Below are 15,685 nucleotides of genomic sequence, written 5' to 3' on the forward strand. Positions count from 1 at the left end.
ATAGCGGCATAATCATGATCCAATGTACACTATAATTCCGGTAAAGAAGCCGATTGTCTGGGCCATCAAGGTGATTTAGTTAACCACTACAATCTACTTTTGGGCTGAGATAGACACAGATACCCAAATCAATAAGAATAATCTCCTCTCATAGCTTTTTCGTATAAAGTTGCTTCCCATCACTCATCGCCCCGTCGCGGTTCGAAACTAAGCTGCATCAACATGTTAGTAAATCAACAGTGCATCAAGACCTCAGGAGGAAGTCCGGCCGCATACCTGATTGCCATTGTAAAACTCACTACTCTGCCCGTCTCGCTGGTCTCCAAGTGTCCGGATGTTCGCTCCCCATTGTCTTGTGCTTCTTCCAGTGGATTCCCCGGAAGCTTGGGGCTCACTGGATTGGGGAGGCTCAGATTGTGAAGATGAAGCTCGACCCTGGGCGTACCCGATGAAGGAGCCGATGTACCCTATCACACCACCAATGACAGAATTAATCAGCCCGTAAACTGAAGAGACTGCACGAACAGGCAAGGGTCCTGAGTGCGAGTATGCGTCACTATATGTATAAATGGGCACCAAGACAAAGGTCGCCGTGGAGCCGGTGATGAGTTCACGGAGCTCCTGGTCTTCTTCGGCCATGGTCAATGTTTTGTTTGGCTGGGGTGTGAGGATGAGCTTGAGGTTGTAGGGTCTCTTTTCCTCCAGCTGGTCATCCAGCCAGGCACGGACTTCTTTTCGGATAGTATGCGAGGGCTCGAAAGTTGAGCGGACGGAGCTGCCGTCGAAAAGCCGGACCTGAAGACGGTACTGTGATGGCGGTCCTGCCATTGGCGTTGGGCGAGGGGCTGGTGGCTGGGCCGGGCTTGCAGGCTTCTCTTTCTTGTTTATTCGTATCGGTGCTTTTCCTTTCGTATCCTTCTGTTGCGTCGTATCCTGAGTGCTGCTAGGCGGTTGGGGGGTTGAGACCTCCTCTTGTTCTCGGGGTCCTCTCGCATTGTATTTTCTCCCACTCGCGGCATATGATGAATCCATGTCTTTCTCACCAGAGGTACTTTTGGACACGGGATGGCTCTGTTGATCCGGTGATGGTTGCGTCTGAGCCGCCTCGGCTGAAGACGTAAGAGTTGTAGGCTGACGAGGCTGCTGGGGAGTGGATGGTGTGTAAGCCGCATCATTAGCTGGTGTGGGAGCTGCAGGAACGGATTCCAGCGCCGGTGCAGGGGAGGGGCCTATATCTTGAGCTTGTTCCGTGGCCTCTTGACGCGCTGAAGACGCAAGAGCCTGGATCTGCGGTTCGCTATCGTCCAAAGCAGCCGAGACTCGGTTGCGAAAGTCGTCTTTCGAGATATCCGGCACGATATACTCCCTTAGCATTCCATTTCTGCGAACAGGTCAACATTGCACTAAGCTGCAGATGATTCAGTGTCCCGGTTCGGAGCGCATCAATACCTTATCATGATGACTGTCGGATACTTCGTGACGGGGCAGATGGGGGCTAGAAACCCTGCCTCGGGGCTGTCTTTGGCGATGCGCAATAGGACAGATCGCGTTTCTAGTAGTTGCGTGAACTCCTATGCAACGGCTCGAATCAACATGCGCAATAGAAGGCTTGATATAGCATCATGGTAGTACCTCATCGCCGTGGAAGTATTCCTCCTGCCATGTTGAGCTTGTCTCGCCCTCATCTGCGAAAGCACTGGTTAGCAGCGGGGACTATACAGAGTCAATGACGGCAGTTGATAGAGGACAAACTGGACACAAAACATATGACAGCTTTGGACTCCTGAACGGCGCGAGTAATTCCCTCCTGTAAACTGCCAGCGAAGAACATTTTGGCTATAGATAATGTGAGAAGTATAGACTAGAGGATGTCATGAGCTTGAAGGTCGCGCAAGCGTCGGCGCATAAGCCGATGCCGATCATTTGAGGGTTCCACTGCTGCCGCGGGTCTGTCGATTCCTCCTCCATTAACATACTGCCTCTACTTTTCCTAGTTTACCTTCAACGCCAGGATATCTCCCAACTGACACCAAAGATTACGGATAATTCTGGAGGGAACGAATAACTCGATTCAAACATGCGCCCGATCTTCTCGGCCTTCCAACGGACAGCCCCCCGAGCATGGCAACATTCGATCTCCTCATCCGCTCAGAGTCCGCGCACAACACTCAAGCTCGATTCAATCTGCGCCCGATGCCGCCGCCAGCAAACGCAAGTTCGGTTCTACAACGGGCAGCAAATGGGCGATGATCAGCGCTGGCTGTCTGTCGTCGACCACCCCGCAAAGATCGTGCGGACCGGCCGCAAACACGGGCCTGGCTTGATCATTCTTGGTATGCTTCTCTGTCTCGGCGGGCGAGCTGTATCTACAAGATATGTACCATGCTGACTTCACGAAACAGCATTGATACCTATCATCTCGTTCGCGCTCGGAACATGGCAGATTCAACGCCTGGATTGGAAAACGAAGATAATGGCGAAATTCGAAGACCGGCTTGTTAAGGATCCGCTGCCGTTACCTCCGCGCGTTGACCCGAGCGTCGTTTCCGACTTTGATTACCGCCGCGTCTATGCTACCGGTCGGTTGCGACATGATCAGGAAATGTTGATTGGGCCGCGAATGCGTGAGGGACAAGATGGGTTCATCGTTATCACGCCACTTGAGCGGGGCAAGGGGGAGAGTACGGTTTTGATCAATAGAGGGTGGATCTCGAAGAAGATGATGAGCCAGAAGGATAGGAATCCAGAGGCGCTACCCACAGGAGAAGTTACGGTTGAAGGCTTAATACGGGAGCCTTGGAAGAAGAACATGTTTACGCCTGAGAATCAGCCGGAGAAGGGGAAATTCTACTTTCCGGATGTTGAACAGATGGCTCAACTGACCGGCAGTCAGCCGATATGGATTGAACAAACACAGAGTAAGCTAATCTCCACGAGTTTTGGCCTTTGAGCATGGCTAACTGAGTTGTTAGTCCAGGACCTGCTCGACGCAATGGACCGGGAAGCTAAAGGAGTCCCCATTGGTCGTGCTGCTGAAGTCAATTTAAGGAACAATCACAGCCAGTACATCTTCACGTGGTATGTTCCAAATGAACCTCCCAGGAACCTCCTGTTTTCGTGACTCGTTGCTCATATGAATAGGTACGGACTATCCCTCGCCACATCCATTATGCTGTGGATGATTATTCGAAAGCGGCCTACCAGCGAGGCTCATCGTCGTGTCCGCCAGAACATAAACTGGTAATGTCCGGGAAGCCCCATTGACTTTTGGCGTTCCGGTTTTTGGGTATGATATATCATTGTAATATAGTTGTACCGTTCATCTTGGGGGTATTGCGAGTCTCATGTCCTGCAACAGCTCCTTGGGCAGATGCTTCTGCGCCAGGGAGAATACCGTGGTAGAGTTATTGAGATGACGTTGCCTGTAAATAGATCAACATCTCCATTCAGAGAACGGAGACTAGAAACTCACCTTCTCATCAACGCCGTGACATCAGCTTCGTCAATGGTTTTGCGACCGGCGTGCTTAGAATATGCCGCCAGATCCTCACTGGTTTGCTCAAAATACCACGCAGATGCCTGCTCGATCGCGGCCAGGGTACTCTTGCTGGTCTTTGCCTTTGGCCCAGCTCGTGCTCGTGCGAACCGCGTAGCCAGCTTCTTCACGACACCGGCAGGCAGATTAGGAACAAGGATACCATGACGCGAGAGTTTCTTCTGTTTAGAGCCCTGGATAATAGTGTCATCTTCTCGTAGGCCGCCCCCAACAAGCCCAGGGCTTTCGCTCAAAGACACTCTTTCCGGAGGATACATTTCTAGACCGAAGCCGCCGGCAGCATCACCAACATCACTATCATCCGATACAGGGCCACGGTCCTGGCCGAGGTCAGGATCGAGGCCAGGGTCAACGTCTGCTTCGAGGCCCGGTTCTGTATCAATGGCCGGTAATTCGAATTCTTCATCATCATTCATGACTTCGTCTGCTTTTGGATCATCCGCCTGCGCAACAGGTGAAGGAAAGTTGAAATCGAGATTGAACCGGCCGAGGTCTTCCGTTTCTCCGCTGCACTGATGTTAGAAACGCAAGCCAAGGTGAATTTGCAAATGATTGAACTCACCCTCTGTCAAATGCGCCCTGGCTGATGATAGTCTCATCTTGATCGCCGTCCTGTATCACGCCTGTGTCTTCGCCGGCATCTGAGCCGCTTTCCAGCTCAGTAGCATCGCCAAAGTTTTCACTTAACCGAGGACCACCAGCACTCATCATGGACAGTCGATTTCTATGGTCAAGGGTGGCTCTCCGAGGGTATTCAATGGAAGTGTGCGTCACATCATCATTCGAAATGTCATCATCGCCCAGTGCCAACGACATCCGCGGCGGGCGTATCTCAGGACTTCCATCCTCATCCTCCTCTCCAACTTCTTCCAACGGCAAGGACAGCCGCGGTCTCTCAGGTGCAGGTTCGTTATCAAGCTCGTCTATTTCGTCGGGTTCGGATTCCGGCTCTGGTTCTGGCGGAGGCTGTGGGGATGAACGTATAGGCTGTGACTCAGGGGCGAGAGCTTCACATCACAAGTCGGTAAGCGCAGTCAATACAATCCCCAGGGTTGATTCTATACCTTTGCCAAGGTTGCGGAGAACATCAAAGACTGTTTCGCGTGGAGGGCCTCGTCCGCTCTTTCGACGGTCACGACCTGGCGTATTCGCTGCGCGCCGCTGCATTGCGCGGAGCCCATATGGTGTCGATGGGGCGCCGCCTCTGTTCCCTGGTGTTCCCCTAGGGGTTGACGACCCTATTTTCTTTCGGCCCGGTGTGGAGGGATAGCGTGTGGGAACTGGGATACGCGAGATCTGTGAGAAGCAGGTTAATCAGGAGTGGTAAACTAGGGACTCATCCACCAACCCTAGGCGCTTCAGAGGCGGCGCGCGGATTTGGAGTGTTCGACATTGTAGCTAGTGAAGTAGCCAGCACAGTAGCTAGCAGACACTACCGTAGGTAGAGTAAAGGCCGATGGGTCTCATATATGACGAGTCAGTGTATGTACGCAAAGTACAGAATGGCCAGGGTCGGCTGGTGATTGTTGATGCGGGAGGTGAACGTGGAAACGCGCCGGATCTCCGTTTCCGCGTGGTTGGGGTTGGGGTCGGTCTTATCGATAAAAATAGGCTTGGCATAAAAAAGTTCCGCTGAATGCATTATCTTGACCAGTGTCGGAGAACAACCATATATTCAGGAAAATCCGGGTTATTTTCACAGCGAGGCCAAAACGCATATACAATGTCTGGAGAAGCGAACAACTCAACTGGCCTCTCAGCCAAGTTGGACAAGAAGCGCAAGAGACAAGCCGAAGAATCATCCAGCTCTAAGCAGAGCAAGCCCGAGGCCCCGAATAAGTCAGCCGGCGCTGGTGCATCCGAAGGACCCAAGAACAAGAAGCGGAAGAACGGGAAGGGTAAGAAAGACAAGAATGATGAGACGGACAAGCCGAAAGCCATCCGGGGCGAGCCCTTAGAGAAGGAGCGCAAGGGAATCTCCGTCGACGAAGCCATTGGGAAGATGGACGGCCGATTACTCGCCGATCACTTTATGCAAAAGGCCAAACGACACAACAAGGAGATTACCGCCGTCGAATTGGAGGACCTCAGTGTTCCGGACTCCGCTTTCCTCGATACATCGTCATTTACCTCTCCAAGGGCGCTCGAGAAGCTTCCTGATTTCCTGAAAGCGTTTACTCCCAAGGGCGTCAAGCTCTCCGACTCCTCGGAGAAGAAGGGAACCCCGCATACTATTGTTGTTTCTTCTGCTGGTCTTCGCGCGGCGGATGTTGTTAGGTGGGTGATCATACTTCAAAGCATGCATTGAGAAGATGCTTACGGTTGGCTAGGGCTCTTCGAACGTTCGCAACGAAAGAATCGCCCATCGGCAAATTGTTCGCAAAACATATTAAGCTGGAAGAAGCCAAGCAATTCCTCGACCGGGCGCGGTAGGCTGACATCGGACTGGGTATATTCTGGGAATCAAGATGCTAACTATGTACACAGAATGGGGATTGGAGCTGGAACGCCGGCTCGTATCTCTGATCTAATCGCCTCAGGTATGAATTGTTGGGCAGTTGTAGTTTTGCAATATCTTGGCCCTTGCTGACTGCAACAGGATCCCTGAAGCTGGATGAGTTGAAACGCATAGTCATTGACGGTTCATATGTGGACCAGAAGCAACGAGGAATCTTCGACATGAAAGAGACACATCTTCCTCTCCTGCAGCTGCTCACTCGGCCTGAGCTACGCGAGCGATATGGGGTGAAGGAGAAGAAGATTGAAATTCTCGTTTTTTGAGCAATGCAGTGAATGGTTTGCCGGCGTTAAAAAGAACATGATCGGGGTATCGATCAAATGTGCTGGGGCTTAACTAACTAATCGGAGCATGTATATATCGACTCAAAAAGTTCCAACAATTATGCGCACATGTGCTGGGCTTGTTTTAGCCGTCTCATAAGAAAGAACAACTGTTGCTGGACCGTGGGCAAAACAGTTGCTAAAAGCCCACCTGGACCGTGGATGGGACGTCTGCCGCCTGTCGGTATGCGCAAGATTAAGCGGGTCAGGGTTGACCATGGCAGGAACCCTACCTACGTATAGCCAACCCCACGCAACAGAAGCAGGCGTCTCTCGAAGGAGTTTGGCAACAAAGGCCCATAAGGATTGAATACGTTAACAATGAACCGAAGGAATCAGCCGCCGCGGAAATGCATAGTCTTCTGAATTGCGGCACTTGCAGCAGCTCGATAGTTCGCGCAATACGTTCTCAGCCGACTGATTACCTGATTTGGTATGCTCACAACAAGCGAAGCCAGATATATTTCGACCTGATCCATGAGTCTCAAATCGGCTAGTCGTGAGGTTTCCAGCGGGTTGCGAATGATGGTCGACGAGAGCGTTGTCAGTGCAACAATGGGATAATGGATCATGATTCTTGCAATCCTTGTTAGTTTGATTCTGGACATTGAGACTATTGGACATGATCTATACATACCCAACGAGAGATATATGGCCTTCTGGCATATATTTCATCAGCCTGATAGAAGCCCGCGCGGCGTTGGCGCAGAGAGACTCAGACTCGAATATTCTTGAGGTGCATGGCGGAGGAGCCGAATCTCTGAGATCTGCGTACCGTTTGAGAAGATCTTCGGATGTTTGAAGTCCCCGGCTCGCAATTGACCGGTGCATGGCAATTATGCAATTGAAGTAGGAGCAGTGAAGGTAGAATAGCATGACAGATATCGAAGTCTTCGATAAGCCGGGTGCCGGCGCCCCGTGTGGTTCTGGCTGGCATTCGGAAGGCAGCTCTTCCCTCCAGCTCTGAAGCATTTCGTCCAACGTTCCAACGGAGGTTATTACCTCAGACAACGGTCTATCTTTTGCCGCAGCGGAGTATAGGTCTTTATAAAGTTGACCTTTAATGGTTGCAAGTTGACAGTGTGCTCTGAATGCATCAAAGTCACCATACCTGGACGTTGACGGCGCGATTCGGATACTGTCCTTTGGCGATTCCGTAGGTAGACCAATGCTTATGTCCTCGTCGCTTTGCGTGGGAGGCTTACCAAAGCGAAGGGTGATCCTGTAATGGATTAGAGCTGACTCTTCATAGGTAGTGGGGGTTCATACTCTCGATCCAGGCAGTACGCAATCCAGAATATCCTTCTTCGGTGCTCTCCCTCTTCGGAAGAAAGTGAAACATCCTCCTTCAGTCTTCCAAGCCCGATTTGTTCGCTCATGCGTATAGCAGCAGCAGTCAAAAAGCAGCAAGGCTCAGCGGACATGGTTCCTAGGAAGAAAATCGACTGGCTAGACTGTCAGTATTGCGCTAGGCTGGTGGCACGTGAATCTGGACATACCATTCCTAGAAGTGCTTGAATTGACCATATATCAGGCTGGCCGAGACAAAGATCATGAAAGGTGCCAAACGCATTCTTAATGAAGAGCCAACTTCTTTGGTGCTCTGAGTGAGCAACGCTCTCGTTTTTGATCCTAAATGCAATCGCCAGCGCGAACACCACATTGACACTGGCCCAGCAAGAAGGAGCCCGCAATGCGTTATCCAAGTTCTCTTCATTAAAGAGGGAAATAAGCTTTGCTTGCTCAAATAGAGGACACAGGCAGTTGAAATTCTGTAAGTACTCATACAAGAGCGAGGAGGCCTCCCCTTTCGACGGCAGCGGGCAGAACGACTTCTTTGGAAAGTCGTTATCCGATAGCCCGAACGAGGGCGTATTACTTCGAGTTTCGGATGAGAGCCTGGGGTTTATGCCAGCTTTTCGGCTCATCCACTCCAAGCCTTCATGCGATAAAATCGGGATGTCTAAGAAACCCTGTTAAACTAACAATCCAATGATTCGAATCAGCACTGAACTCACCCCGTGAGGTTGGGCTGCCTATAATGCACCTTGGAATGAGAAGACCTCCAAAGTCGTCAGGAACGCGGCCTTCATTTGCTTCAGGAGTAATTGGCACGTCGGGTTCTCGATCTATAGCTGGAAATGCAGCATAAGGCGGCGCTGAGTCGTCAACCCCAAGGCCCTGGTCCGGATACGGCTCCCGATGCCAGAGACCTTCTTCGATAACGCTGTCTGAATCGGAAGGGCAGGGTGATGTAGGTGAACGTGAGTTGTCCGGCACCACTGGTTGTGGCAAAGCCTGCGTTCTTCTCTCGCTGCCTAGGTTAAACCCCAGGTCCTGTAAGCGAGCCTCTAGCCGCCCTATATTTGACTCTAAGCGATTCAGCATCATCAAGCTACAGTCGCACGCTCTCGTCAGTAACCACGCAAAGTGAAAATATACATCAAGATGGGTTGTGCTTGTACTTTTTCAAGTTTCTCTGACGTCTAGAGCTGTTCGGATCATTCGTCGTTTTGAATCTCTTGCTAGGAGGCTCTGGTCCATGGCCGCTAGCATAGTCTTGTTCTTGCGAGAGGCGTCTATTGCTTGTCTACTCGAGTATTGCATGGTTAGCGCTCGTTATTGGCCTTGAAGCGCGACACCCACTTGCTTTCTCTGCTGGCTGTCTGCGCGCCCCTTCTCTCGAGGCCGAGAATCAAAAACGCCCCGCGCCTGCGACACCGTACCCTGAGCTGGTTGATGGCGAGGCCCAGGCTCGTTGTTGCTGCCGGCAGCCGTGGCCATCGCTGCGTTGTCGGTGGTGCAACAGGTGCTTCGTCCACGGTGTGTGGATATCAGGTCACGGTGGTGTCTTTTGAGAAGAAGGTCAGGGAGGGTCAAAATACCAACAGCAACCTCCAAATCCGTACCACCACGCAGGTCCCTAGTAGACTGTAACTAACAGGTCACGTTGGCAACCTTACGATCCCTTAAACAACACTTGAGTTGATTGGATATCGGAGAGCCCACTCATTGCGGCATGTGGACCGTGGTCCATTTCCCCAGACTTTCGGACGCTCAGATTCACATATCTTCGAAGCTGGCAGAATGTCCAAAATGCCCGTTATGCCTCGGAGACGCTGCGATCCGGGGGGCCGTGTGAAGCCAAGAGGCGAGCCTGGTCTGGGCGCGAGAGGCTGCAGGGAGACGCTAAGCCTCGGATCCTCGGATGACTTTTTCCAACCTCATCTCCTGATCACCTCTCTCTCTGTATTGCCGCAGTAATCATGTACGGAGTTTTCTATAATACAAACTAGGCATTCCAATCAGGGACGGGATTCTCAAATGACAACATGGCAAATGACAGATGACCCGTTTTTGGCCTGTTAGTTCCCACAACCCTAATGCCGACATCATTGAATCTTCCATGGCACTGGCTTCTCCCCCACGATGCATGTACTCAACAATCTCTCGCGAATGGGCAAGGAAGCAGCCAATCTTGAGAGCGGACATGTTATATGGGCAAGCGGATCACTATAAAAGTCCGAGAATAAGGAAGGCCATGGCCCAAATAGGTAGTGATCTGATTGTCATGGTGCGGCCTCGTCCAGATTCCATGGCCAGGGTCATCCACTAACACTCAAAACAGATCTGCCAACATTATGAGGCCATGCCTTGTGGTACGGCGAGCCCTCCTTGGCCGTAGCCGGAAGCCATGTTGCAGAGATAACGTCGCCTGTCTTGCCTCGGTGCTCAAACCGCCTCCGGGACCCCGGATGCTCTTTTAGTCGTTATGCCTTATTGCGCTTCGGGTGCCTATATTGCCGGCAGCACATCGAGGCAGAAATACCCAATTCGCTCCAATCGGAACCGGAATGTTAGATCGATTGAGGCTATTCCCTCCGACCCGGCACCTGGAGATATGACGCCGAACTCTTTTATGCCTAGCAGGTTCTTGCCCTGCGTCATCCACCGCTAGGTAAATAAAGGCCAGGGCCGAAACCTTCTTCAGTGCCATCTAAAGACTCTTGATCCTCGCTTGCGAGTGTGGGCTTTTTCCATGCTCCTCTCGGGATCTCTACGCCATCATGTCGTTCATCGGGACCGTCATTCCAAACCTGCCGCGGTCTCAGTCGGTTGTCAGTCACAATTTACCCGAAGTACACGACCTCGACGAGGACGGCGCCGGTCACAACCGCTCCACAAATGCTCGAGTAGGCAGTTCCGAGAAGGATAAGAGCGAAGATGGGGAAACATTACACGAGAATGAGCCTGACGTGGAGACTCGCGTGGCGACGCTGGCTCGACAATTGACCCGACAATCCACGAGACTGACCGCGAAAAGCACGCTCGAGAATCCGTTCTTTCTCGATGATACTGACTCGCCGCTGAACCCCCAAAGTCCAAACTTCCGTGTCCGCGACTGGATGAAAATGCTACTAGAGATCCGATCTCGTGATCCAGAGAGGTACCCTGATCGCACAGCTGGTGTTGCCTTCAAGAATGTCAGCGTTCATGGGTTCGGTTCGCCTACTGATTACCAGAAAGACGTCTTGAACGTGCTTCTGGAGCTTGGGACCATAGCTCGCCGGTTGGTCGGGATCAAAATGCCCAAAATCCAAATCCTCCAGAACTTTGAGGGGTTGGTCAGAAGTGGGGAGATGCTTGTGGTACTGGGGCGCCCTGGAAGCGGATGTTCGACCTTTCTCAAGACCATTTCGGGCGAAATGAACGGCATCCAAGTATCAGAAGACACGGTGATGAACTACCAAGGTTAGTTTCCCTCAAAATCAGATCAACTGCACTTCCATGTATCTGCTTCTGACAATGTCCGTCACTCCAGGCATTTCTGCCAAGGACATGCACAATTCTTTCCGGGGCGAAGCTATCTACACAGCGGAGAACGATGTCCATTTCCCTCAACTCTCGGTAGCCGATACACTTACATTCGCCGCCCTCGCACGGGCACCGCGCAACCGCTTGGAAGGTGTGAGCCAGAAGCAACATGCAGAGCATATGAGGGATGTGGTCATGGCCATGCTTGGTCTTACACATACGTATAATACTCGCGTGGGCAATGACTTCATCCGTGGGGTAAGTGGTGGTGAAAGAAAGCGTGTCAGTATTGCAGAGGCTACTCTGAGTCAAGCTCCACTGCAGTGTTGGGACAATAGCACGAGAGGACTTGACAGCGCCAATGCCCTCGAGTTTGTGAAGAACTTGGCTCTGATGAGCAAGTATACCGGGTCGACTGCCTGTGTGGCCATTTACCAAGCTTCCCAGAGCGCTTATGATGTCTTCGACAAGGTCACTGTTCTCTATGAAGGCAGACAGATCTACTTTGGAAACACCAAGGATGCAAAGAAGTTCTTTGTTGACATGGGGTTCGAGTGCCCTGAAAGGCAGACCACGGCCGACTTTTTGACTTCGCTCACTAGTCCAGCGGAACGTATAGTACGCCCTGGTTATGAGGGACGTGTCCCTCGCACGCCAGATGAATTTGCGGCTGCATGGAAGAGAAGTGAAGACCGTGCTAAGCTTATGGCCGAAATCGAGAGTTATGAGCGGCAGTTTCCCATTGGTGGTCCTTCTTATGATGCCTTCGTGGATGCAAGAAGGGCTATGCAGTCGAAGCGACAACGCGTGAAGTCTCCATACACGATCTCAGTCTGGCAGCAGATCTCCTTGTGCGTCGTTCGTGGGTTTCAACGCCTCCGTGGAGATTTCAGTCTCACGGCCACGGCCTTAATTGGTAATTTCATCATGGCTCTGATTATTGGATCAGTCTTCTTCAATCTCCCTAACAACACCGACAGTTTCTATCACAGGGGGGCCCTGCTATTCTTTGCAGTCCTCCTGAATGCTTTCTCAAGCGCATTGGAAATCTTGACGCTATATTCGCAGCGACCAATAGTGGAAAAGCAATCAAGATATGCATTCTACCACCCTTTTGCCGAAGCGGTTGCGTCCATGTTGTGCGACACTCCCTACAAGCTGGTCAACTCGTTTACTTTCAATGTACCCCTATACTTGATGACTAACCTTCGCCGTGACGCTGGTGCTTTCTTCACGTTTTGGATATTCTCAGTTGTCACTACATTCACAATGTCCATGATTTTTCGGACCATGGCCGCGACGTCCCGTTCGCTGTCTCAGGCCCTCGTGCCTGCAGCCATAATAATGTTGGGAATGGTAATCTATACCGGGTTCACCATTCCTACTCGAAATATGCTTGGCTGGTCTCGTTGGATGAACTATATCAATCCTATTGCCTACTCGTTCGAAAGCTTCATGGTCAACGAGTTCGATGGTCGGCAATTCCCGTGCGAAGCTGTCATTCCGGCAGGGGGCGATTATGAATCCGTATCTATGCAGTACCGGATCTGCTCGACAGTTGGTGCGGAGCCAGGGTCGCGGATTGTGGATGGCGGACAGTTTCTTGAACTGAGCTATCAATATAGCAAAGGGCACCTATGGAGAAATATGGGCATTCTGATCGGGTTCATGATATTCTTTGCTTTTACCTATCTTCTCGGAACGGAGTATATCTCTGAGCAGAAGTCAAAAGGTGAAGTTCTTCTTTTTCGCCGTGGTCATCAGCCAAACCTTGCAGCAATTGATCCGGAGAACCCTGGCCAGCCTGCCAATGCCCCGAAGACCGAGGAATCCGCGCCACAGACCACAGCTCGAATTCAGAGACAAACGGCCATCTTCCATTGGGAAGATGTCTGCTATGACATCAAGATCAAAGGGCAGACAAGACATATTCTCGATCACGTCGATGGCTTCATTAAACCCGGAACTTGCACCGCCCTAATGGGTGCGTCAGGAGCAGGGAAAACAACGTTGTTGGATGTCCTGGCCACAAGAGTCACCATGGGTGTTGTATCTGGCTCAATGCTTGTTGATGGGCGCTTGCGCGACCAGTCATTTCAGCGAAAAACCGGCTACGTTCAGCAGCAGGATCTTCACTTAGCCACGTCCACTGTGCGCGAAGCTCTCAATTTCAGCGCAATCCTGCGACAACCTGCACACTTGAGTCGAAAGGAGAAGCTTGATTATGTTGACGAAGTCATTAAACTTCTTGGGATGGAAGCCTATGCCGACGCAATCGTGGGAGTTCCTGGAGAAGGATTGAACGTCGAGCAGCGAAAGCGATTGACAATCGGGGTGGAGCTTGCAGCGAAGCCTCAGCTTTTGTTGTTTCTGGATGAGCCGACATCTGGGCTCGATAGTCAGACTTCGTGGTCTATTCTGGACTTGATCGATACCCTGACCCAACACGGACAAGCAATCCTTTGCACCATTCATCAGCCATCAGCAATGTTGTTCCAGCGATTTGATCGGCTTCTCCTGTTAGCATCTGGAGGGAGAACCATCTATTTTGGAGAAATCGGGCCCAACTCTTTGACCCTCTCGAACTATTTTGTGCGCAATGGCTCTCAGGAACTGCCTCCGGGAGATAACCCAGCTGAGTGGATGTTGGAGGTTATCGGAGCGGCTCCAGGCTCTCACACCGATATTGACTGGGTGAAGACATGGCGAGAATCTCCAGAGTACGCTAGGGTCAAAGAACACCTTGCTGAATTGAAATCAACCCTGTCCGTCAAGCCTGTCGACTCGTCTGATCCAAGCGCCTTGAGCGAGTTCGCTGCCCCATTTTATATCCAACTGTGGGAGTGCTTGGTTCGAGTATTCGCTCAATACTACCGCACTCCAACCTACATCTGGTCAAAAGCTGCCCTCTGTGTTCTTACGTCCCTGTACATTGGCTTCTCGTTTTTCAACGCTCAAACGTCCATTCAGGGTCTCCAGAATCAGATGTTTAGCGTGTTTATGTTAATGACAATATTCGGCAACTTGGTGCAGCAAATCATGCCTAACTTTGTCACTCAACGCTCCCTCTATGAAGCACGAGAACGCCCATCGAAGGCATATTCTTGGAAAGCTTTTATGACGGCCAATATTATTGTCGAACTCCCCTGGAACACGCTCATGGCGGCCCTTATCTTCTTTTGCTGGTATTACCCAATCGGCCTATACAACAATGCAAAGCCCACAAACGCTGTAACAGAGCGCGGCGGTCTCATGTTCTTACTAATCTGGACATTCCTGCTCTTTACGTCTACATTCGCGCACATGATCATCGCAGGCATCGAGCTCGCAGAGACTGGAGGCAACGTCGCAACAATGCTGTTCTCCCTCTGTCTAATCTTCTGCGGCGTGCTCTCGACCCCCGAGGCCATGCCCGGGTTCTGGATCTTCATGTTTCGCGTCAGTCCTTTTACTTACCTGATCTCCGCGATGCTATCGACGGGCTTGTCCGGGACGAATGTTGAGTGCGAAGCCGTGGAATATCTCACCTTCAACCCGCCGGATAACCAGACATGTGGCGATTACATGCAGCCGTACATTCAATTAGCACAAAGCGGCTATCTCCTCGATCCAGATGCAACGTCTCAATGCTCGTTTTGCACCATGGACAAGACAGACACGTTCCTAGCGAGCGTTGAGAGTCGGTTTGATGAGGCGTGGAGGAACTTTGGCCTCATGTGGGTTTATATTGCATTTAATATCGCTGGAGCAGTGTTCATCTACTGGCTGGCCCGTGTGCCAAAGGGGAAGAAAATGGCTGGGTCAGCATAAGGAGTCCTTGGCCATCTTTTGCTGCTCTCGAAGTCGATAGCGCTATCTTTTCCTTTACATCTTCTTTTTGTTTTGATTTCATTCTCTCGTTTGTGCCGTCTTGGTTTGACGTTATTCCTGTTATTCGCACTATCTTCGCTTCATCCAGTTGTAATCCTATTTCATGTGCCGTCAGTGCCTGTTCAATTCTTACAACCCTGTTTATAATCGCTTGGATATTCGGTTCCACCTCGCATAGATTATATGCCGTACACACTGAATAGAACAATATGCTGGCAACACCAAAGACTCCTAGACTATATGGATACTCGACAAGACCTACAGAAGACTTCTTTTTGCCAGACTTTTTGTTGCTAGTCTTCTCGGTGCCTGTTACCTTATGCCGAGCGTTCCCGTCCGCTATGGTTACTTACTTCGTATTATGTCGAAGCCTGATCACTAAACGTGGCTATGCACGAGTTTCAACAACAGATTCATCAGCACTTGCGTATCCGCTTCTAAATATAAGGGTACGGAGTACTTGGTAGGCATCACATTTGCTATAGCCTTATGCTTCCGATGGAGCACGGCCGGAAATCACGTTGTCCGGTGCCTGGCCAAGCCTCACACTAAGCCCAATCCAGACGAGCGCCTCATTGCGCCCCACCCGGCGATAAGCTGGTG

General features: G+C 51.2%; 7 protein-coding genes across 7 annotated transcripts; 4 read left to right on the plus strand and 3 right to left on the minus strand.

Moving 5' to 3' along the window:
* Positions 1 to 179: 179 nt before the first annotated feature.
* On the minus strand, positions 180 to 1,831 carry BDW74DRAFT_176499 (UBX domain protein; the record flags this gene model as incomplete). The annotated part of the gene is made up of 5 exons (XM_073728619.1): positions 180 to 212; positions 277 to 1,381; positions 1,450 to 1,571; positions 1,633 to 1,685; positions 1,753 to 1,831. 5 exons carry the CDS (start codon positions 1,829 to 1,831, stop codon positions 180 to 182), a joined length of 1,392 nt encoding a protein of 463 aa, XP_073585624.1.
* Positions 1,832 to 1,988: 157 nt separating this feature from the next.
* BDW74DRAFT_129583 (cytochrome oxidase assembly protein SHY1) lies at positions 1,989 to 3,356 on the plus strand. The gene is made up of 4 exons (XM_073722254.1): positions 1,989 to 2,333; positions 2,403 to 2,918; positions 2,973 to 3,075; positions 3,142 to 3,356. Exons 1-4 carry the CDS (start codon positions 2,078 to 2,080, stop codon positions 3,242 to 3,244), a joined length of 978 nt encoding a protein of 325 aa, XP_073585625.1. The 5' UTR covers positions 1,989 to 2,077; the 3' UTR covers positions 3,245 to 3,356.
* BDW74DRAFT_129580 (uncharacterized protein) lies at positions 3,135 to 5,082 on the minus strand. The gene is made up of 5 exons (XM_073722253.1): positions 4,905 to 5,082; positions 4,621 to 4,852; positions 4,119 to 4,563; positions 3,473 to 4,063; positions 3,135 to 3,422 (listed from the first exon to the last, which is right to left on the minus strand). The coding sequence occupies exons 1-5, from the start codon at positions 4,947 to 4,949 to the stop codon at positions 3,320 to 3,322; spliced, it is 1,416 nt and encodes a 471-aa protein (XP_073585626.1). The 5' UTR covers positions 4,950 to 5,082; the 3' UTR covers positions 3,135 to 3,319.
* Positions 5,083 to 5,245: 163 nt separating this feature from the next.
* On the plus strand, positions 5,246 to 6,535 carry BDW74DRAFT_129597 (uncharacterized protein). Its single transcript, XM_073722255.1, has 4 exons — positions 5,246 to 5,833; positions 5,887 to 5,985; positions 6,044 to 6,096; positions 6,156 to 6,535. The coding sequence occupies exons 1-4, from the start codon at positions 5,280 to 5,282 to the stop codon at positions 6,335 to 6,337; spliced, it is 888 nt and encodes a 295-aa protein (XP_073585627.1). The 5' UTR covers positions 5,246 to 5,279; the 3' UTR covers positions 6,338 to 6,535.
* A 151-nt stretch (positions 6,536 to 6,686) lies between these two features.
* On the minus strand, positions 6,687 to 9,105 carry BDW74DRAFT_129628 (fungal specific transcription factor domain-containing protein). The gene is made up of 6 exons (XM_073722256.1): positions 9,044 to 9,105; positions 8,416 to 8,987; positions 7,897 to 8,360; positions 7,667 to 7,842; positions 7,035 to 7,619; positions 6,687 to 6,973 (listed from the first exon to the last, which is right to left on the minus strand). Exons 2-6 carry the CDS (start codon positions 8,786 to 8,788, stop codon positions 6,733 to 6,735), a joined length of 1,839 nt encoding a protein of 612 aa, XP_073585628.1. The 5' UTR covers positions 8,789 to 8,987; positions 9,044 to 9,105; the 3' UTR covers positions 6,687 to 6,732.
* A 1,134-nt stretch (positions 9,106 to 10,239) lies between these two features.
* BDW74DRAFT_129678 (pleiotropic drug resistance family ABC transporter) lies at positions 10,240 to 15,157 on the plus strand. Its single transcript, XM_073722258.1, has 2 exons — positions 10,240 to 11,149; positions 11,220 to 15,157. Exons 1-2 carry the CDS (start codon positions 10,465 to 10,467, stop codon positions 15,020 to 15,022), a joined length of 4,488 nt encoding a protein of 1,495 aa, XP_073585629.1. The 5' UTR covers positions 10,240 to 10,464; the 3' UTR covers positions 15,023 to 15,157.
* On the plus strand, positions 15,158 to 15,635 carry BDW74DRAFT_129666 (uncharacterized protein). The gene has a single exon (XM_073722257.1). The coding sequence runs from the start codon at positions 15,292 to 15,294 to the stop codon at positions 15,547 to 15,549; it is 258 nt and encodes an 85-aa protein (XP_073585630.1). The 5' UTR covers positions 15,158 to 15,291; the 3' UTR covers positions 15,550 to 15,635.
* The last annotated feature ends 50 nt before the right edge of the window (positions 15,636 to 15,685 follow it).

Source organism: Aspergillus multicolor, assembly GCF_047715735.1.
Source record: "Aspergillus multicolor strain CBS 133.54 unplaced genomic scaffold BDW74scaffold_7, whole genome shotgun sequence".
NCBI classification, from domain to species: domain Eukaryota; kingdom Fungi; phylum Ascomycota; class Eurotiomycetes; order Eurotiales; family Aspergillaceae; genus Aspergillus; species Aspergillus multicolor.

What these genes read in the sequence shown, in the direction of transcription:
- BDW74DRAFT_129583 (XM_073722254.1), top strand. Translation starts at nt 2,078, where the DNA reads ATGCGCCCGATCTTCTCGGCCTTCCAACGGACAGCCCCCCGAGCATGG. An exon ending in GCCTGGCTTGATCATTCTTG is followed by an intron (nt 2,334 to 2,402) that starts GTATGCTTCTCT and finishes TTCACGAAACAG; the next exon opens with CATTGATACCTATCATCTCG. An exon ending in CACAGCCAGTACATCTTCAC is followed by an intron (nt 3,076 to 3,141) that starts GTGGTATGTTCC and finishes TCATATGAATAG; the next exon opens with GTACGGACTATCCCTCGCCA.
- BDW74DRAFT_129580 (XM_073722253.1), bottom strand. Translation starts at nt 4,949, where the DNA reads ATGTCGAACACTCCAAATCCGCGCGCCGCCTCTGAAGCGCCTAGG. An exon ending in CAGGGCGCATTTGACAGAGG is followed by an intron (nt 4,064 to 4,118) that starts GTGAGTTCAATC and finishes ACATCAGTGCAG; the next exon opens with CGGAGAAACGGAAGACCTCG. An exon ending in GTCACGGCGTTGATGAGAAG is followed by an intron (nt 3,423 to 3,472) that starts GTGAGTTTCTAG and finishes ATCTATTTACAG; the next exon opens with GCAACGTCATCTCAATAACT.
- BDW74DRAFT_129597 (XM_073722255.1), top strand. Translation starts at nt 5,280, where the DNA reads ATGTCTGGAGAAGCGAACAACTCAACTGGCCTCTCAGCCAAGTTGGAC. An exon ending in CGCGCGGCGGATGTTGTTAG is followed by an intron (nt 5,834 to 5,886) that starts GTGGGTGATCAT and finishes ACGGTTGGCTAG; the next exon opens with GGCTCTTCGAACGTTCGCAA. An exon ending in CAATTCCTCGACCGGGCGCG is followed by an intron (nt 5,986 to 6,043) that starts GTAGGCTGACAT and finishes CTATGTACACAG; the next exon opens with AATGGGGATTGGAGCTGGAA.
- BDW74DRAFT_129628 (XM_073722256.1), bottom strand. Translation starts at nt 8,788, where the DNA reads ATGATGCTGAATCGCTTAGAGTCAAATATAGGGCGGCTAGAGGCTCGC. An exon ending in GCGTACTGCCTGGATCGAGA is followed by an intron (nt 7,620 to 7,666) that starts GTATGAACCCCC and finishes AATCCATTACAG; the next exon opens with GATCACCCTTCGCTTTGGTA. An exon ending in GGCCATATATCTCTCGTTGG is followed by an intron (nt 6,974 to 7,034) that starts GTATGTATAGAT and finishes AAGGATTGCAAG; the next exon opens with AATCATGATCCATTATCCCA.
- BDW74DRAFT_129678 (XM_073722258.1), top strand. Translation starts at nt 10,465, where the DNA reads ATGTCGTTCATCGGGACCGTCATTCCAAACCTGCCGCGGTCTCAGTCG. An exon ending in CACGGTGATGAACTACCAAG is followed by an intron (nt 11,150 to 11,219) that starts GTTAGTTTCCCT and finishes CCGTCACTCCAG; the next exon opens with GCATTTCTGCCAAGGACATG.
- BDW74DRAFT_129666 (XM_073722257.1), top strand. Translation starts at nt 15,292, where the DNA reads ATGCTGGCAACACCAAAGACTCCTAGACTATATGGATACTCGACAAGA.